General features: G+C 37.3%; 1 protein-coding gene across 4 annotated transcripts in view; it reads left to right on the top strand.

Annotated features, from left to right (window-relative positions):
- The window catches only part of LOC107048104 (Down syndrome cell adhesion molecule-like protein Dscam2), an 82,492-nt gene that overhangs the window by 28,739 nt on the left and 30,838 nt on the right, over positions 1 to 22,915 (top strand). For all 4 annotated transcript variants that reach the window (XM_015271117.1, XM_015271107.1, XM_015271098.1 and 1 more), the window contains exons 3-5: positions 17,443 to 17,763; positions 20,069 to 20,230; positions 22,600 to 22,749. In XM_015271117.1, coding sequence (XP_015126603.1) covers positions 17,443 to 17,763; positions 20,069 to 20,230; positions 22,600 to 22,749 — 633 coding nt within the window. The remainder of the gene's footprint in view (positions 1 to 17,442; positions 17,764 to 20,068; positions 20,231 to 22,599; positions 22,750 to 22,915) is intronic.

Genomic DNA, 22,915 nt, shown 5'->3' with positions numbered 1-22,915 from the left:
TGGTCGGAGGTTAGGGTCTATTCGGTCTCACCAAATGTTCATTCGTTAATAGTTAACGAATCTCGTTTGGAATAAATGAATCATTCTATCAGTGCAGTATAAGGAGGCAATCTGCAGCCTGAAATCTGTGATGTGCAGCGTCAGGAGAAAGTTTGAACGTATCAAGGCAAATGAACCAGAGGTATCGACTCTCTATGACGTACAATTTCATACTGCCGGGTGGATATCGAATTTCCGTAACCCTATACTTTGCCTGTTATTTCAAAGACGTGTAAAATTAGGTTCAGTGGCTTCGGCATGATGTTGAGTTCGCTTATCATAATGGAATCTCAGTGGAAGTGCAACTGTTTGGAATACACTGGCAGGAGGTTGCACGTAGATAGAGGAAGGAGCACCAGATACGCCGTAGTTTAAGTTGAAAGGCACAGACCCGTGTCAACCAGGAAGACGAGAGGGTTGCGTGGAGCGGAGAGAAGGCTGTCATCGATGTCGGACGCGCTTCCGTGGACAAAAGATAAAGTGCCCCTCTGTATGTGCGCGTGTAATCTTAACCCTGATATATCAATGAGGCGAGACGAGAGTATTTGAGGAAGCCTTCAGGTGCACGCTACAACCCCTATTGTCAGCTTGCAGTTCATCAGGACGAGCAGCGGAAGCAAAATATCATCTGTTAATCGATACCGCATGATACTTAGTATATATTCAACCTCGGCTGGAGGATATCGCTGTTAAAATATACACTGTCAAACAGTTTCATTCAAGTTTTTGTCATTTCATCGAGTGACAGTTCTACTGAAATTTCAAGGGATTTTATTATTAAAAAAATAAGTGGACAATGGCTTTTTTCGATAAATGAGTGCTATCATTGTCGCTAATAAATTAGCAATTTGCTTCCGAATCAGGATCTCTTTTTTTCAATTCTGATTTCACTATTCTCTTCTATTTTTCACGTGATGGTACCAACATCAATTGAAATGTCATCAAAATCTTCCGTATTATTTCATTCTGTCAAATCAATCTACATTCAGATTCTCTTATTACTATTCCCTGCACGTGGGGTATTTTTTCTGACCCGATGTGAAAGACATGGGGACGGACGAAAGTGAAATTCTACTGTACCGCATTTGGTAAAAAATACCACTCCCCGTCACAGAAAAATTTCTCCACATATGTTTGATTTATTAATGGGATAATTTTTAATAGCATGAATCGTAAATTTTACCGTTTCGGCAAAAATTACTTTTACGTTTAGTAAATTCTCTCAAGTCAGCGGAGAAAAATTCACTATTTTTTACGCTATTTAACAATTGACTCGCATTTTTGCCCCAAAATAGAGTGAAAAAAGCCTAGAAATGGTTTCGCAATTACGTGATTTGTTTAGTAATTTTTCTTTAACTTTTTTCTTCGTGTAGGAAGAGAACCAGGATGATTCTCGATATCAGTGTGGAATCAGTGAATATATACGCGTATCTGCTGTGCTGTGAAGAAAGAACCTACTGAAGTGGTGTAACGGAATGAGAAGGCGCTGTGTCGCCAGATATACAGAATAAGAATTCATTATAGACTAACTATAAGAGACAATAAGCACTTTACATTGCGTCGGCAGGAAAAGGTGTAAAAATCTACTGACAAAATGAACGGGACCTTCCGATATCGAGCTCCCTGCTCCATCCCACAATCATTAGGCGGAAAAACTAGACCAGGAAAAAATATCCCACGCACCCAAAACGTGCTAAAGCCCACCCAACTCAAAAATTTCCCTTGGTCTATTTTTTCTTTCCATCGGTCTATTTTTCCGGGATTCCCCACAATCATTATCCCCTAAGAGCCGTAAAAATCTCTCAATTCCAGTATTACCTCCAGCAACTCCTCGTCCACTCCCATTACCATGATTCAATCCATCAATCGTCAACATCTCCATCAGAACAATGTAGATTTCGTCTGCAATATTTTCCCACCGCACACGCCAAATAATTGAATGGTGTTTGATGGCACATACCATATACCTATTCACAGCGCTCAGTTAGCAAGTGCATACAGTTACATTGATTGATCGTTGAATCGCCCACGAGGAATGCATTCCCGCGCGCTGTCAGCGGAACGAATATCGGACAAGTTTCGCAAAATAAACAATAATAACCCTCCGTCAGTACCACAAATACCAACAAACGTTTCGAATTTGGTGAAAAACCCTCAGCGAAAAATAAAAAATCGCAAAAACATCACAAGGATTCTGTTCCTGGCAAAGAGTTGACTACCCCCATTCAATTCGCTTTTCTCCCTTTATTATATTGATCATGAAACGCGGGTTTTTAGTGACACGCTCGGGGCTAGTCCTATTAATATTGTGAACCGATGAGCGTAACATTCCAGTGGGTTAGCTGCGAGGCACAGTGCCCTGCCGGGACCACCCACCAATCAATATCAACTCGCACCATCTCCATGGTGGAGAGTTGCACTACCGCACACACGCAATTCCAATCCGTATAGCCACTGNCTAGACCAGGAAAAAATATCCCACGCACCCAAAACGTGCTAAAGCCCACCCAACTCAAAAATTTCCCTTGGTCTATTTTTTCTTTCCATCGGTCTATTTTTCCGGGATTCCCCACAATCATTATCCCCTAAGAGCCGTAAAAATCTCTCAATTCCAGTATTACCTCCAGCAACTCCTCGTCCACTCCCATTACCATGATTCAATCCATCAATCGTCAACATCTCCATCAGAACAATGTAGATTTCGTCTGCAATATTTTCCCACCGCACACGCCAAATAATTGAATGGTGTTTGATGGCACATACCATATACCTATTCACAGCGCTCAGTTAGCAAGTGCATACAGTTACATTGATTGATCGTTGAATCGCCCACGAGGAATGCATTCCCGCGCGCTGTCAGCGGAACGAATATCGGACAAGTTTCGCAAAATAAACAATAATAACCCTCCGTCAGTACCACAAATACCAACAAACGTTTCGAATTTGGTGAAAAACCCTCAGCGAAAAATAAAAAATCGCAAAAACATCACAAGGATTCTGTTCCTGGCAAAGAGTTGACTACCCCCATTCAATTCGCTTTTCTCCCTTTATTATATTGATCATGAAACGCGGGTTTTTAGTGACACGCTCGGGGCTAGTCCTATTAATATTGTGAACCGATGAGCGTAACATTCCAGTGGGTTAGCTGCGAGGCACAGTGCCCTGCCGGGACCACCCACCAATCAATATCAACTCGCACCATCTCCATGGTGGAGAGTTGCACTACCGCACACACGCAATTCCAATCCGTATAGCCACTGTTCAGATATATCTACTATCCCTCCTTCTACCCCCCCCTCTTACTTCTCCAATGCATGTCCATTCCCGGTGTGATAGCGTGTGCACTCCATCCACGTTGGTCCGTTCACGCATCTATAGAATCTACAGATATCCCCGGATAAACCACCTCTGTACCCTCTCACCCCCTCGTCTCCCTCCCCCCCCTGCCGCAATCCCTCTCTGTTCTCTCAACCCCTTCCTCCGGGAGAGAATCCGCATACGTTTGGTCCACGATTTCCACATGCGATAACGTGGGATTTCACAATTTAGTTTGCACAGGCGCGGCACCCTCCATCGATCTGAAGTTATATGATATTACAATAATTGCCGAGATATACCATTGGATCGGTCTTACTCGGCGTGTACCGTACAGCCTCCACACACAAACAGCAATCGAGTAAATTCCGTTTTCTCCGCCCGGATTCTGTACATTTCCTCACTAATCGAATGGAATTAGTTCGATATCCGTGCAATATTCCATATAACGGATGCTCTTGAATTTTTTCCATTCATTTGCATCTTCTTTTCACTCGGGTGATTTATCACCCGGAGGAATACGCTGGAATTTTAATACCGCGAATCAAGAGATGATTAAATGCATGAGTTCCTTCATTTAATGTGTACGTCGTAGTTCTCCGGGGCTCTTTGCCTTTGATGAGATATTTATTCACCCTGAAAAATGGAGAGAGCCAGCAGTTTAGAGGGTGGTGCATAATAATTTCACTCGGGTTAGTCGCACTTTGGTTGATTTGGTTGAATACAACGGACACTTTAGGTTTAATGCGAATTACTTTGGGTGGTTTATGGGAGTTTTTTCATTCTTACAATGTCGATTTTTTAATTGGTTGTTATTTACTGACATTGAGTGTATCACAGTTTAATTATTTTCAATTGTTTAATGCGAATTTTTTAATTTTTATAAGGAATCGATTTTTTAATTGATTTGCTTACTTTGGGTGGATCGCAAGTCGATTATTCAATGGATCAAGTTGTTTTTGTTAATAGAAGTAATCGAATGATGACGCATTCGTGTAATTATTGATTCAACTTTTTTTTATAATTGATTGAAATTTAGATATGTTAGCAAGTGTTGATTATTCATGTCAATAAGTATAGTTTGATTTGAGATTAACTTGGTTGAGATGAGATTACCTTAAAATGGTTGTAAAATTTCAAGCTTCAAGTAGAATTCACGGAAATTTAATCTGACTGAATTTTCCGTGGAACATGAATATTCAAAAACAAAATAACATAAATTTTCAATTTTCCCCTGAACTTCCCTGATTTTTCTGAATTTTTACAGAATAATTGAACTGAAAAATTAAGTTTTTATTGATTTCGAGATCATTTGAACAGAAAATCAATGGAATATTCAATTTTTCACTGACAAGATTTCCCGAAATTACAGTGGAACTCGAACACGATAAAAATTTCCGGAATTTGCCGTGGAAAATTCAGACAAAAATTTTTAACAGTGCAACAAATAAATATTTCCTTCTGAAAGGGAATCGAGGGTTTGCATGAATGTCACGAGTGGAATAAAATCGAGGAGAAATTATAAAACGACATGGGTCTGTGTGAATGAAGAGATATTGAAACAATGCAACTATGTCAATTGAAGTGCTTCGTGGAGAGGCATACTGCAACAAGAACGCAACAAGAGCATTGGGGCCTTTGATCGCAGAAGCACAATGTTGAAGAGGGAGAGAGAACCGCACACTCTCCGTTGAGACTGTCGAGATGGTAGTGGAGGTCTAGTGGTTGTAGTAGTGGCACGTTAATTCCGTGCTGCTGATTAATCGGAAGCAGGGACTATCGGGCAAATAGGCGATAGATAAGCTATGCCAGCCTCCGTGTCTCTCCTGTTGGTTCTAACTAACCACGGGGTACAGTCCAATCGACCTCGATTCCTGATGCAGAGTCATTCCATTCCAGACCTTGTGTTTAAGGTCCTTCCTTCACACATCGTTGTTCCACGTAGAACGCAAAACGCCATTGCAATTGCTCTGTCTGGGCTGCTGGTTCTGTAGGTTGTATAGTCACTGGATGGAAGTGATTACAATCGATTTGCCGCTTGACCACGCAATACCTTCGGCCAACTGAATCGTATAACCATCTTCATATCGCCGTGAAATAATCTCCTGTCAATCTAACACCGTGAGGATTCATGGGGATTGGGGCTAATGTCTGCATACCAAGTGCTACGTCGTGGGAATCATGTACGCATGAAGTGGGACTGTTGAAAAAATTTGATTGAATCCCCGGAGAGAGACCTTCCGGTTGGAATGGAATTTCAAGTTCCTCTAGAAATTCAAATAAAACCGCATTTTTTAGCGACAGACAGACGGAAATTTCACAATTTATATCAACTTCCATTGAATTTTTAAGGAATTCCTTTAAAATTTTTGGAATTCCAGGAATTTGTTAACGAATTTTCTGAAAATTTAAGAGATTTCTCTGAATTTTCCTGATTTTTCGTTCATTTTCCCGGAATAGTCGAACTAAAATTTACCGTTCTCACGGATTTTTCCAGGTAATTATGAATTTTAAATAACAAAATTCCTTGAAATTTTAGTAACAATTTTTAGTGCTCATTTTAATATTAAGGCACACGTTTATTGGACTTTTTAGACCCCCCCCCTCCTCTCTATCATAAAATCCATGACTCCCCTTCATGACGGCTTAAATTGTTTAATTCATGGTGAAAATTAAACATCACATTCGTCTGAAAATTTAATTTAAATTGTCTGAAAATGCTAGTTTCATACAATTACAATTACTTAATTGGTAATTTTCAATTCCTGGAAATCAGTCTTTGGTTAAAATTTTAAGATTTTTTCCATTTGTCTCTCTATTTAAACAAAATTAAAATTTCACGAAGTTTGGTGGTAGCTTTCAGAATAATAACGTTGAATGTTATTTATGGGGGGGGGGGAAGTCATGAAATTTCAAATTGCCCTGAAAATTCAATGGAATTCGAGATCAGCCGACACACGCTCTGGTATTCGTGAATTTATTCTCCGCGAAATCTTCGCCAAATATTCAATGTTTGAGATCATAGAATCATGTATGAAATTCAGACAGGATGGAACATAAATGGGGCAGCGGAGTCGTATAAAAATTATGTATTCAGATTATATACGGGATACGGGGTTGTTGACCACTCACAGACCTCTCATGGAAACGTGATTTTATTGGAATTCATGGGCTCAAATATTGTTGGCTTTCAATATATATTCGTATCTATTCACAGAGGAAAACCTACTCATGGGAATGGAATTGTTTGATGTGAGTACAGAATATATCATCATTTATATTTTTGCATTCATTCGATTGAACACCAAATATTGAGGGGGAGAAATCGCTTTTCATTATTATGCATAAATTCAATCTCTTTGTCGTTATCGTCTGTATTAATTGAAAGCACCAGGGAAAAGAGAAAGGGGTCTAAGCTTGCGTAATCCATTAATGAATAATGAATATTATGCAATGCAGATAATAGAAGAAATAAAATGCTTGCGTAATTCATAGATTGATAACGGCTATTAAGGGACCTATTACGAAACTGAAGTCATTGAAAACCCAAATACGAAACTCGTCTAGTTAACCTCAGTCGAAAGATAAGGTATTTTGAAAAATGTTGCAGTATAAACGAGGCTATGCTAATTACATTTCGAACGGAAATGGGCCATCGGAGGACAAATATTTCGAATACAAACTCCGTAATCGAAATATTGCATGTATACATGATAAACAGACTCCGAGACATGTTTCGTACACATATTTACACCCAAGAATAATTTACAATTAAATTTCATCAATATTATTTCGAGCATCAACCGTGCACTCGACGCCGAATAAATTATTGGTGCGTTGGGTCATACGTCAGGAGTGAACAAGTTACAAGTAGTTAAGTCAACCGTCAGTCCGCCGAATATACCTATTTTTCTACACCAAATGAAATTATCTTCGATTGATGATTGCCATTTATGAATGTGCTAGGAGACTGAAGTCGTTGAAATTCGTCTAAATAACATCAGTCGAAGCCGGTCCACAGTATACGTTATTTTGGAGAATGTTGAAGTATAAACGAGGCTATGCTAATTACATTTCGAACGCAAATGGGCCATCGGAGGACAAATATTTTGAATACAAACTCCGTAATCGAAATTTTACATGTATACATGATAAATAGACTCAGACACATGTTTCGTCCCCATATTTTCACTCGAGAATAATTTAAAATTAAATTTCATCGATGCAATTTGAAGCATCAGCGATGCACTCGACGTCGCACAAATTATTGGTGCGTTGGGTAATCCGTCAGGAGTGAACCAAGTAGTTAAGCCAACTTTTATGCCGCCGAATATACTTATTTATCAAGCATCACTCATGGACTCAACATCGAACAAATTATTGGTGCGTTGGGCAATCCATCAGGAGCGAACACAGTAGTTAAGCTAATATTCATTCCGCCGACTATACCTATTTACCTAGACCGACTGAAGTCGTTTTCGATTGATAATTGCCATTTATGAATGTGCCGTGAGACTCAACTCGTTGGAACTCCTAATTAATATCTGTCGAAGCCCATAGACAGTATAAGACACTTTGGAAAACGTTCAAACATAAACGAGGCTATAACTAATTACATTTCGCACGGAAATAGGCCGTCGGAAGACAAATATTTTGAATACAAACTCCGTAATCGAAATATTGCATGTATACCTGATAAACAGACTCAGAGACATGTTTCGTCCCCATATTTTCACTCGAGAATAATTTAAAATTAAATTTCATCGATGCAATTTGAAGCATCAGCGATGAACTCGACGTCGCACAAATTATTGGTGCGTTGGGTAATCCGTCAGGAGTGAACAAAGTAGTTAAGCCAACATTCATTCCGCCGAATATACCTATATACGTGCACCGAGGGGAAATCGTATTCGCTCCAACTTGCCCGCGCTGTTGTGATACTCTGCGACCACAACAGTGTGCAATACACATTCATCTTGTCTGTACTCCTTCCTCCATAGAGACATTGCAACCTATTTTTTTCTTTCGCCCCACCCCCGCGCCGATTCTACTATCATTCAGGTATGAAAACTCGTCCCGCAACAACTTTCATGCTTTCAGTAATAAATTTTCATGGTCAGACACATGAATTCGTTGAGCATATTCGAGAAAAGTTTTTCTCGATAGAGGGAAAACGTATGTGAAAAGTTGTATTACACTGCAAACAAATGATATATCGCAATTTCAGTTTCATTTTAGTTTAATGAGAACTCGACAATCCCTCAATTCTACGTGTAGAAAATTCCACACGGGTTATCCATTCATATCCCACGGTGGAATATTACAAATCGGATGAGACGAATCGAAATGATGTACATGGAATAGTTGAAAAGTCGCGGTAGAGATGGGGTGGTACTTCTTTTCAACGCTGTGGCCTGTGTGTGAGATATTGCAAGAACTCTGGAATTGTCAGCTATCGAGGCAGACTACTCCGGCTCAGGGGATTAACCCACAACGAAAATGCCCGTGTACCCACTGTGGTTTCATTCTTCGTTTTCAATTTCTCGATTCTATCGATTACCCCACGCTCTTTTCTCATACTCTGCGTCGAAAGTGAGGGATAATCGCTTGCACTCATTTTCATCGCTCTTCCGTGGAATATATTCTTCGATATTCTTTCGTTTCTTAACATTTATGAGGAGGATTTCCATTCATGTTTCAGTCGCTCCATTATTCAGAAAAGAGTCACACACTGAGGGAAAAAATTTCATGTCGAGAATGGGGAGAGAAAAATTCCGTCGGGAATTTAAAAAGACGATGTGTTTTGTGTCGGTTGCTCGGGACATATTGCGAGGATGTGTTGCGACGAATTCAATGGAGTGAATTAAATCTATTGAGGTTAAATGACTTTTTGATTTGTTTTTTATCATTCGATGCGGTTTTATTTCATTTGGACCTCATTTAATTGCGTAGGTGATTATCCCAGCATTTTTTTGTGTACACCAAAGAAAACTTTTGACAGTTTTGAATGAGATTTTTTCAAAGATCAACAATTTGTCCTTCACAAGAAATTTTGAAGGTTTTAATATGAGAACGGCCTAATCGAATGAAATTTACATGTATAACGTTGTTGATGTATCAATTACTCCCGAGAAAATTTGTATAAAATGGCAATATTCAACGCAATTCCAATTTTCATGTCCAAAAGCCACTGAAACTGATTTGAAATTGCGAACTTCATTGTTCTGAACCTCAATTCACTTGAAATTCAACTAAATGTAATGTCCGATTTACCCAGTGTATTTGCAAATCCAAGCTGTCATTGAAAGCAGTAATTGTTTAACATGAAAAACAGTCACAGTTTAGTTTTATTGAATTTCCATGAATTAAATTGAATTTAATCTCGCAACATTGCACATTCACCTGCAGCTATCCCTTAATCCCAGAAAATTTCTACCAATGTAATTAAATTCAATTCTAAATATTTGAAAATTGGGAAAATTCTCGAAACTGCTGTCCTGAGGTCTCAATTTATTCAAAAGTCAATAAAATCCACTGTCCAATTTTCCCAATGAGTTGAAAAATTCGCTGTTCTTGAATTTCAAGAATTAAATTGGATTGAAATCTACGAGATTGAAAATTCACGCGCAGCTATCTCTCAAATTCCAGGAAATTTCCAACGATGTAATTAAACACAAGTTTAATTGAATCGTCTCAGTGGATGTTCAGTCGGATTCGCCCGCCGAAAGCATTTTATGCGTTTTGATTCAATAACTTTTAATTAATAAAAATATTCTCAATTCAAGAATCCATTCCCGTTCACAATTTTGTTGGGTGAAATGACATAGAACCCTCATCGCTAAAAATTCTCCCCTTTTCATAAGAATAAGAAGGAGAAAAGACGCGAGACGAAAATTTTACCTCTATATACCTCAGCTATCCATGGACCAATGCATTCTACTTCCGTGCAGGCCTCTTTTGTGTTGAGTGAATGGTCGCTCTGCCCTACCGTACTTGGGTCCCCAGTGCCACTGGCACTCTCATCACCTCAGGAATCTCGACGGATTTTGCCATGGCTTGACAGTCATGCACTCCTTGTTTTCACCATACACAACTCTTTCACGTGACAGCAGAAGTATGTTAACAACCGCTGGTATCGACACAATCGTTTGCCTCTTTCCAACCTACCCTTCACAATTCTTTTGTTACGTTGTTTTGATTTCGTTTTTTCCTGGTAAAATCAAGATCTCTTGGGTTTTCAATGGCATGACAATGGGAATGAAATGTTCTCCTTTGTTTCAAAAGTCCAGACTGATGCCTCCCCCATAGGCATTACAGTGGCAGTAACAATGATATAAACGGGGATACTTTCTCGAATATGTATATGCGATGAAATACAGCCACTTATGAAGCTAAATCCCTGAACACCTTTCTCTTGAATTTTATTTATCCACCCCCAGCTGAATACCGATATTACTGTAAAAATTACAGCTGCATGTACGGAGAGAAAAGTTGGATACAAATTACCTCGAAAATCGTGAGAAATTTTACTACACGAGTGGCAATCGGGGCGCCCAGTCCAATTCAGTGAAAAAATACTGGTTTCGAGTGAATATCTTACGATTTTCTCGGTAAAAAATATATCTATGGAAACAACAATTATCCGCACTGTTAGAAATTTTTTGAAATTTCATGGAAGATGTTATAGTAAATCTCATGAGAGTGACATTCAATCGGATTTAGGGAAAAAATCGTTATGAAATTTCAAGTTTTAAGCAGGATTCACGGAAATTCATGAGTTTTCGGTGGGAGTGAAATGGAAATTTCACAACTTGATTGAATTTTCAGTGGAAAATGAATATTCAGAAATAAAAAGACATGAATTTTCACTGATTCAGGATATTTTTGCCCCTAAATCAAATTTAATATCGTTTTTCAGAAAATTATTAATAAACTGTCTCTGAAATTCCAATTCTTCTCTAAAAATTATTGTTGGAAGCGTAAAATTGAGTATTATCAATTTTCACTAAAGTTCAGGATTGGAATGCAACAAAAATGGCTCACGACATACTTTCTCAGAACGCAAGAATAATTCTCACCAAACTTTTCTCTCCGCGCATCCCCCATCCACTGCTATAAAAATATTCCCCTCATTGAAGATGAGGTTGACTTTAGATCCCAGTTATCTCGATATATGAACGCAACTACTCCGCCAATCCCCGTAGTATACCCAAAGCCACCTAAGCCATAGTTGGTTTAGGCGTACATTTTCCTACCAACACCTGACCCGACTAATCCACGATTATGTCGTTCATAGCGAAGGGCCCACACCCTTGAGTTGACCTATATCCGGCCTCGACCCGATGAAACACCACACGGAGAAAATCAAAGAGTAAAAATCCCCATGTCGTAATCCGCATACAGCCAACATTCCCAAAGTTTGAGAAGTATTTCTATGCCCGAGGTAATGACTCCGATGGAACATCGCTGTGATTAGTATGGGGCATGGCGAGCTTCTCAATGGGAATAGGACCTATAGTTATAAAAATTACTACTATGTTAGATACACGGAAAAGATACAAAATTATTTTCTACTGTGGGAATATATTTATTTTTAGTTGGAAAAGAATGCTTTTAGTAGAAAAATTGGTAATATCTGAAAATTGTTTACTTGAGACAAGCAATTTTTCTTCAATTGCTGAATTTTTTCAGACATCTCAACTCACGTGGCCCGAGAAAATTCTCATGCTTTAAAATATTTTTAAAGCGTGAGAATTTTATCTGATGCTCTTTTTATACTCAAGGAAGATTTTATCGCAAATAAACTCACTCAAATCGCGTAAAAGAATCGTTTTCATGATTTTTTTTATGCACTTCGAATGTTTTGATATGCACTGTTAGAAATTTTTTGAATTTTCGTGGAAGATATTACAGTAAATGTCATGAGAGTGACATTGAATCGAAGTTAGGGAAAAAATGGTTATGAAATTTCAAGTTTTAAGTAGAATTCACGGAAATGCATGAGTTTTCAGCGGGAGTGAGATAGAACCTCATTCCACAATTTGAGTGAATTTCCAGTGGAACATGAATATTCAGAAACAAAATGACATGAATTTTCAATTTTTCCCAGAATTTTCCCGATTTTTCTGAACTTTCACAGAATAATTGAACCGAAAAATCAAGTATTTTATTGATTTCCAGATTATTTAAACAGAAAATCAATGGAATATTTGATTTTTCAATGGCAAAATTTCCTTAAATTTCAGTGGAACTTGAGCACGATAAAAATTTCCAGAATTTGGCACGGAAAATTCAGACGAAAATTTTTAACAGTGTGTAATAAATGAGAATTTATTCGAAATTCATCACGCCCAAGCTCAAGTCAGTAAGATCTACATATGAGGAAATTTTTTCTCAGTGTAGAATAAATGAAATTTCTAAGTTTTTGTCAATACCCTCCTCGATTACTATGTTCACACAGTAATTTTTAACTTGATATTCTCTCCCTGTATACCTAGGTTTCTGTGTTAGATGATAGTTTCGTATGTAACATTAGAGGCTTTCCTGCATTACATAGGAGAAATCCCCATATTATACACGAAAATTTGCTGTTGTAACATAGTAAGATGTCCTATAACACATAATAAACTCATCGATTACTGAGCACAAAGACTTGATCGTCTTGAGTTTACGAACGCATCAGAAGGCAATTGCGAATTTCAATCTTGTAGTTTAGGGATACTTCCCGTGCTCTTGAGATCATTTTTGATGCACCTGGTAGGCATTCCCGTGTGGACATAGTAAACATTCCCATGGGACATTGTAAGCAATTCCATGAGCCACTGTCGTGTTTACGAAGCGACATAGTAAGAGTTACTATATGGGGTTATTTGAAAACCCTTTTACCAATCGCCAGTTTATTTCCTCGGATGATCATAACAATTTTCACAACTTTATTCTCTCCTTGCACGCAGTACACCGAGGAAAAATTTTTTTCTGCCAAATATCCATTTACTTGAGAGAAGTATTTATTTTTCCAATACAGTATTTTTTTTTATTATACCAATACAGTATTTCACTGTTAAAAAATATGAATTTTCATGGACAGTTGAATACTAATTTTCAGGACAGGGACAGTGAATGCGATTTAGGGGAAAAAAATCATGAAATTTCAAGTTTCACTGAAAATTCAGTAAAATTCCAGAATTTTAAGCAACACAAAAACGAGAATTCCCTAATTTATTTGTATTTTCAATCTAATATAAACATTCAGTGCCAACTTATGTTGAATTTCCGTGAAATCTGAAACTTCATGATTTTTTCGCCCTAAATCGCATTCAGTGTCAGTGCCCTGAAAATTCAAGAATAAATTGAAATTTTCTGGTTTTCTATTCATTTTCAGGAAAGAATGGAACTGAAATTTCCAGTTCTCTTTGATTTTTCCACGAAATTCTGAATTTTCAATGACAAAATTCCTTGAAATTGCAGTGGCAATTAAATTTGGTAAAAATTTTCAAAAAGTGTACCGGAAATTTCAAACAAAAATTTTTAATACACTGTTAGAAACTTCCCCTTGAAATTTCAAGCAAAAAAACTTGAAATTTTTAACAACGATAAAGTTACATGAAATTTCTGTAGAATTCTTCATTGATAAATCAGTTAATTTCTTGAATATTCAAATAATTCTCGACTTCCAGATCCATACGGCACTGAAAAACCTTAATAATCTAGAAAATTCAGGCAATAACTTCTCTGAATTTCAATCTATTGCAAATTCAATGGTCTTTTAATATGAAAAAACAAATTTTCTTGAATTTTCAAGAGAATGAGAAATTTAGTGAACGTTGTCAACTGAAATTGAATTCAAACTCACAACATTGGAAATTCAGATGATATTGTGACTGAAATTTCAAGAAATTTTTAACAGTGTAGTTGATCATTTTTGATGCACCCGGTAGGCATTCCCGTGTGGACATAGTAAACATTCCCGTGGGACATAGTAAGCATTCCACGAGGCATTCTCGTGTTTACGAAGCGACATAGTAAGAATTACTACGTCTGGTCATTTGAAAACCCTTTTTCTAATCGTCATTGTATGCCCTCCTACGACCATGGTAATTTTTACTACTTGATTCTCTCCGTGCGCGCAATACCTAAAAAATATCTCGAAGGAAAATGCCAACGATTCGAGACTGCACGGGGATTACAATAAAAGCCAACTCGCTAAATTCAACTCCGAGCTAAACGGAGTTTAACCACACGACGGGGACATGCCTCAACTTGAAACTTTCAAAATTCATTTACATAATTTCATATTTCATTAATTCCTGGGGTAATGATGGACGTTAGAACACATATGTACACAAAGCTCGTAACTTGGGATATACTGATTCTGGTCTAATACACACATGGCCGAATGACATTTATGTACGGCACTCTCAGTGCTCTGTGGCCCCCGCCTGTCTACACCTGTGCCCAGTTTACGCCCCAACCATTTGCCGTCAAAGCCACGCGTCATGTAGAGTCACGCATTGTGTATGGGCTCTGCATCGTATATGCAGTTGAGTACGTATTGCTATAAAAGTACAAACCCCGTGTCACCACCGAAACCAGGGGTATATCCAAGAATCATGGAACCGTGTAAATTCCACCGGGTGAGTTTACTCTATTTATATCTCCCCTGTAAGTACATTCCCTCTCTCCGTCTCTCTCCCTCTCTCGGTTATCCACCCTTAATTGCAGAGAATTCTCGAACCATTTCAGCACTGCATTAGTGCTCTCTCACGCGTATGGTTATCATTAGACCCAATGCTTATGACTGCATTTGTACGACTGTAAGATCATAATAATGAGGGGAGGTTATTTGTGTTTAATGGATGCACGGAGGGAGAAGTTGGTGAAAAATTATCTGGAAAGTATCGGTAAATTTTTTAGATTCAAGCCATTGAAAACAATTAAAAGCGTGAATATTTAAAAGGGTTACGCGAAAATCTACCGCAACGGTAGTATATTTTTTCTTTTACCGATGCAAAGGACATGGGGACGAACGGGAAAAATTCTACGCCCTTAGAAAAAAATTCCCACGAGTCACTGGCGTAATTTTTTATGAAATTGCAGGTAAACTTTACAGTTTCAGGACAAAGTACCCTCACGCTCATGAAATTTCTCAAAGCCAGCCGAGGAAAATTCACCTATCGTCTGCATTTTTCTTATCCCGATATAAGGTATTTGAGTTTTTCTGAGGAAATGCCAGAAAATATCGGTTTTTTTAAAGTATCCGTTTGAAAACCCTGAAAATTCTCGGAATCCCTGAAATGGGATCACGAAGCTAGGGAGAATACTGCGAATTGTTGAAAAAGCATCAAAACGGATCAGGGAGTATTCCCAGGAATACTCTATTTCTAGGGATTGTCAGGATTTTTAAGAATACTCAAGAATGTTTAGAAAAAACCGAATGCTATTGTAAGGGAAGAGTGAATACATTCCGAAGTTTACGGAATTAAATGCAAATTTTTATTAATTTTGTCGCTACAACGCAGGGGTGGGCAATTACTAAATAATAAAAATGAAATGAATTTGATTTGCCCCTACAAACATTTGATGAAAAAGACTTCTGCGGTTCCAAAACCATTTTCTCTTAGTCTGTTAATGAGATATCTCCTGTTCTTGGTAATGAGATATTTTCCACCGAGAAATTAATATTCGCCGGCAAGATGGGGACAGTATATGAAAGGATCCCCTATTTCTACAAATTTTTAGAGATTTCAAAAGCACTGCAGAATGTTTACTAAGACTACTAAACGTTATTGCAGGGAAAAAAGTGAATAAATCCTTCAGTTTTAAAAATTTCATTACAAGTTTCTCTAATTTCACCCGAGCAACGCTATGGTGCACAATTAGCAAATAATAAAAATGCAATAACGTTGATTTGACTCCACAAACATTTTAAAAAAGCGGTTCCAATAACATTCTCCTGGTTCACGTAATGAAACATTTTCCACCGAGAAATTAATATTTACTGACAAGAGAGGGACAACATGGCTATAGAAAGGATTCCCTATTTCTCTGAATTGTTAGAGATGAAAAAACACTGCAGAATGATCACAAAAAATACCAAACGTCATTACAGACGAAAAAAGTGAATAAATCCTAGAGTTTTATAAACTTTATTACAATTTTCTCTAACTTTAGCCGCACAACGCTGGAGTGAACAATTACTAAATAATAAAAATGACATTAATTACTTTCCACAAACATTTGAAAATGAAGACTCTTGCGAAACATTTTCCACCGAGAAATTAATATTTACTGACACGACACTGACAACATGGATATGAAAAGGATACCCTATTTCTCGAAATTATTAGAGATGATAAAACCCTCCAGAATGATCACAAAAAATACCAAACGTCATTGCAGCGGAAAAAAGTGAATAAATCCTAGAGTTTTATAAACTTCATCAAAATTTTCTCTAACTTTAGCCGCACAATGCTGGAGTGAACAATTACTAAATAATAAAAATGACATTGATTACTCTCCACACACATTTGAAAAAGAAGACTCCTGCGGTTCTAACAGCATTCTCCTGGTCCACGTAATGAGACATTTTCCACCGAGAAATTAATATTTACTGGCAAAAGAGGGATAGTACGGTGTGCGGCCATACTGTTTGGTGGCTTACAGCGCACTACCACTTTGATGCCATACCCAACATAATTTATTAACGCGAGAATAATTTTCGTCGAGACCCATGGGATACTGCATTAAGCGCGGGGCGCATTTACCAGAGTAGAAATTATTTGTTCCTCTGCGCACAAATAAAAAAAAATCCACGCATATCCCAACACGCCAAACATTGATTTTTCTCCTGCAATTATAATCTGGGCAATTATTTACGACAGAAAACTAATGCTCTCAGCGGTGTACGAATAGACCTTAACGATAATGTGGTTAAGTGTTCTTGCATGTGCAAAAAAAAAACGGAAGGTCTATATTGTGAAGAAAACCTTGTGCTAGGGACATTATTGGAAATTCCATGCGCCACTCCTTGAAAGCTTTTTTAATGATATTTATGTGGCATAATGAAATACCTGATTAATGTGATTACAGGCCGAGGAAACGTGCTGGATAGCCAAGGGCCAGTTTTGGACTCCGAGCCGCGGTCAACCATAGAATTTTCCAATGACACTGGAGCGATGCTGCATTGTTCAGCTACAGGGAGTCCTGGACCACGCATTGACTGGCTCATGGGTGATGGATCACCAGTGCATCCGATTCCCCACATCAGGGAGATGCTCGTCAATGGCTCCATGTATTTTCTTCCATTCGGGGCTGAAAGTTATCGGCACGATGTGCATTTTGCTGTGTACAGGTGTCAAGCATCGAATACTGTGGGACGAGTACTGGGGCGTGAAGTCAACGTCAAAGCTGGTTAGATCAATGAATTATCTAATGGGGTTTAATTGGGCGGCCATTCTCCTGTTGGGAATTTTTTTTATTTGAAGAGTAGCTGCAGTTGAGGTCTCAATTTCGTGAATTTAAATTTGATTGTTTGTGGTGGGTGATAGGTTACATTTTAATAGGAGCATCATATTCAATTGAATTCTCAATTGGTGAAAAATTCAAAATAACCGTTGTACGAATTTTCAGGTTTCAGTAATTTTTACTACCGCAAAGACTTCGACTTTGAAATTTCATTGAATATTCCAGACATTCATTGATTTGTCACACTATTGGACACAGAGATTCAAATTTCATGGAAAGTTTAGTAGGAATTTTCAGGAGAGAGGCGATGAGTTCAATTAAAAAAAAAATTATTAATGTCACGGATTTTAACAGAATAGCAATTCCGTGCTTGCAATTTTTTTTTAATTGGAGGAACAATTGCATTTGGATTCTCAATATTGTAAATTTAAATTCAATTGTTCATGTTAGGTGGTCAAATTTTAATGATAGCCTAAATTATGAGGCTCAATGTAAAAGTGAAAATTGACTTGGAATGATTTTCAGAGTTATATTGAGCTGAAAGTTGCAATTTCATTCAATATTCTAGAAATTAATTAATTATTACCCAGAAAATTTAAACGTCATAGACCCATTAGTAGTAGCTTTCAAGAGAATAACATGAAATTTCAAATTTCACAAAAAATTCAATGGAATTTCTAATTTTTCCGCAGCAGCAAGATGAAAATTCCCTGAATTCCCTGATTTCCCTGACTGAATTTCCCTAATTTCTATTGATTTTCACACTATAATTGAAATGAGAATTAGTTTCCTCGTAAGTTTTCAGTCAGCCAAGTCCCTGAAATGTCAGTAAAGAAATTCAACCCCTGCAATAACAACATATCAGAATTTTTCATATGTGAATTAGTCACTGTTTAAAAAATCCAAAATGTTTTACTTGAAATTTCAGGGGTAATTTCCTCAACTGTTTATAACTGTCTCCCAACAAATTTCCAAGTGGAAGATGCTGCAAGAATCGCCCCAATGCGGTTGACTATCAGCATAAGAGCAGACTACTCCAATTGTGAATTCATAAATGTACCCATAGCTTTGCCAAAAGCCATTAAGCCCACTTGGCACTTACTGCGGTTAATTACCGATATGGACTGTCTGCCAAGAGCTAGAAGGGGATTTCCCGTGGCCGAGCGTTACAATTCTCGTGTTATTTGTTCTATCTGTAACGAGTTTGTTATCCCCTGTTCCCAATAATCGAAGATTTCCTATCGCAGTAATTTGAAAATGTAACAATTGCACAATAAAATAGGGATAAACCACGAGTATATCTCTCTAAATTGAGCGCTGGATTTCCAATTAATTTTCAAATCAACACGAGTTTGCATTTGTTGGACTGATTGACACATGTGGCATGGAAATCCACGTGGATAACATTTGCCAATTGTGGGGAATCAATCAAGTCCAGATTTAAACCACTATTAATTGCTTGAATTTAATGGATTTAATGGACGGAGAGAAACAAAAAATTAATTGTCGAGAACATTGCGCTGATTTTTAAGGATCTATCTTCAATTTTTGGTGATATTGAATACTAACTAGAATAACCCTAATTATCAGTGACAATTCCTTGAAATTATGGGACGATGTCGCGAGAAATCGGTGACAAAATCACTGATTTTCAGACTTGCGCACTCTTTGCATTCCACAAACGCGAGTCTTCTATTAAAAAATAGAGGAAACCAGGTTTATCATCGCCAAGTTTATCATAGACTTGGCAAAATTTCAAGTCAAGTCTCAAGTCATAATAAAGAATATAATTTTAAATCGAAAAATAAATGATGCAAGCTAAATACAATGAGAGCGAATATTGATTCCTTTTTTAATAAATAAATAAATACATAACGATCATAAATAACATGCATAAACCGATGCCTTTCTTAGTTCTTAAAAATTAGAGATAGATTCCTAGAAATTAGTCATGGATACCTGAAAATCACTGACATTTCCTGAAAGTAAAAAAATTCCTGAAACATTTTCAGTCAGCAAATTATTTCTCCAAGTTTATTCTAGACTTATGAATATTTCAAGTCAAATCTTGAGTAGTAGGAAAAAATATAATTTTAAATTGAACAATAAATGATCCACATCTGAACACAATGAGAGCGAATATTAATTCCTTTTTGAATGAATAAATGAACACATAACAATTATAAATAATATGCATAACCAACGAGCCAACTCTCGTGCATGAAAAAGCTTGGAAATTGTCTGATTACAGTTGTCCGTCAAAAATACCAAGTTGGTGTTAAAGATGCTCACGTACTCGCTGGTAATACTGGAGTTTTGAGATGCGACATACCAGCGCACACCAAAGAATATGTAGCGGTTACCTCATGGGTACAAGACTCGGCTTTTAACATTTACCCAGCGCCTGTAAGCGGTGAGTTTACTTTGGAGCAAATACCCCAGTGTTAAACTTTAATTATCCACCCTTTTCCCTTGATACATGTTTTTACGTCAATCATTAAACTATCATTACTTACGAATTACGAAGTTTTTCTCATCTTGTGTTTTGAAAATTAATTAACCTTGAATTAGGGAAGTGTACTGCGTGTTTCTAATTATTCATATATTTTCGAATCACCGTAAAACAAACTCCAGCCATAAATTCAACCCTCGGGCGGTTTAATGTCTCTCGCCTGGGGTCCACCATGACTCGGTAATTCACACGAAACTTTGCACTTTTAATTACCGACCTCCATACGAATATTTTCGATGAAAAACTTTGGGATTCGGGGGGAGATAGTGGAGTGCTGCGGCTGCGGAGAGCCATTTTTTTACTTGAATTAAGAATGCAGTGTTTTATAAATTGAAAGAGTTGCAGTCACTTGTTTGAGGTGAATAAATTTTACTTATTGGAAAAAGACTCGTTTTTTCCGATACGGAGAGAAAAATGGGTCGACAATTACGCACGAACTCCAGTAATTCTGCAGCCTATTGGCCTGTCAGGAATTTTTTAACGAAATTCGAGTGAGAACGCAACAAGTGAAGTAGGAAATGCAATCCTTTAAGCAGAAATTCCATAGAAATATCGTAAATTTTACTAGAGTTATTGCATTTTAGTGGACTAAATTTTTGTTTTAATTAAAACTTTTATATTTTATTGTATTTTGAAGTTTCTTTAATTCCAATAAACCATTTCTCTGGGGGTACATGATTGCTAAATATACAGACATAAAAAGGTATAATTCAGTCAAGCTAATTATTCAATGTAATCCAATTCAATTATTATTCTTAAATTGAAAAAAAATTGCTCAAGGAACTTTTTCTCTGTATAAATGAGAAAAAATATCTAACTCAAATTTACGGAAAATTGTCGACTCACACGGAGAATATGAGTTAAATAAAAGATATGAAATCATCCCCATTCCGAGAAAACAGCGACAAATGGCATTGTTGAATCAAAATAAAACCCCGAAAAATATCAAAACGCCTGGGATTGTTGAGCGTCGCAAGTTGAAGTCAGGGAGTGGAAAAGATAGTACAGTAGAAGTTGTGGGAGCCAGATGTAGGTACCATTCGTTGACGTTTATTCGAGTCGCACGAGCGAGGAAAAGTTGAAGGAAGTCGGGAACAAGCGCAAACGGTAAACCTCCAGAGGGTGATATACGTGGTGGTGAAAAAGGATGTAACAAGAAAAGATATACAGATAAGTATACGAAAGAAATGTTATGAAATATACGCGAGTTGTGCATCCCAATGTAATTTGATTCATCACCGTATGTGCGACGGAAGAAAAAAACTGGAAAATAATAAAAATAAGATGATCGAGACTTGTGAAAGTCTCGAATTTAGATTATCAAATTTCTCAAATTCAGACTTTTGTCATTTTATTTTAAAACGTCAAGGATGTTCAAATATCTTTCACAGTTTCGCACAGACAATACTGTAAATTCAACCATTTTCGATCATCAAATTTGTTAATTAAATTGCGTGAGAAAAATTTGAAAAAATATCATGAATATTCATTGAAATTTGCGTCATTGAAATTACATTTGGGATAGAATTATCATTTCTTTAACCATTTGTTGTTTATAACTAAAATTTAATTACAGTTTATCAATTGTTTATCTCGAAATTGTTTAATTATTTCCTCAATCTTCTTCCAAAAGTAAATTTTCTATTTTTTCTCATATTTTCAAAATGTTTTCTGACGGTTCAATATCGAGATTCAAATTCAGACCTGCAAAATTTAAGTAATAAAATCATGTTAAAATGTCTGGAAACTTAGGGGGAAATGTGGCTCAAATGAAAACTGATATTCGCCTACAAAACTAGAAAAGCATTTCACTGGCGAAAAAATACCAAAGTTCAGGGAAATCCTTAAAATCCGAAAATAAGGTATTATTTAGTAGTCGTACGATTATAAAAATAACAATAGACTAACGGGATTTTTAATGTCAGTCCAGTGTGCGACATTTACGAGGGCATTTCGCGTCCTCTCGGGCCATTATTATATTCCTCCACTCCTAAATTGGTCCCCTATTCCTACCTGCCTACATGTATGCGAGAGCGGTAACAACAGAGAGCTTTTCCATTAAGAAAATTTGCATATTGATAGAGTCTGGACCCTCATCTACTTGCTTTCTTCCGTCCTCAAGACACATTCTCTCTCGTTTTCGTTCACATTCATCCCCAGTGGATGGTTTATCGGGCAAACAATGGACGTCCATTCCCGCTACGTGATATTCGATGAATTTATAATATTACTCATGAGTAAAATGTATACTTTGTAATGTGTACTTTCAGACGGAAAGTATCACATGCTGCCAACGGGTGAGTTACTTGTGTTCTCAGCAACACCAGCAGACACCCACTATGGATATAGATGCCGCACAGTACATCATGTCACGGGAGACACGGTTGAGAGTTCAAGCCACGCTCGGCTCATCGTTACGGGTAAGAGTAACTCCCTCCTCTCTGATATAATAAATAAGATGAGAAAATGGAATCATTACATTTACGGAGTATAGTCGACGGGAAATCCAACTAACGTCAAGGCTTCGACAGTTTTCCTGTTTTTCATGGAATGCATGAATACCAGTTTCATAGGAAGATTGTATTT

The sequence above is a fragment of the Diachasma alloeum genome, unplaced genomic scaffold (genome assembly GCF_001412515.2).
Source record: "Diachasma alloeum isolate Michigan unplaced genomic scaffold, Dall2.0 Dall_scaffold_00176, whole genome shotgun sequence".
Classification (NCBI taxonomy): Eukaryota; Metazoa; Arthropoda; class Insecta; order Hymenoptera; family Braconidae; genus Diachasma; species Diachasma alloeum.
The sequence above is the reverse complement of the archived record's forward strand: the minus strand, read 5'-3'. Positions and strand labels throughout refer to the sequence as shown.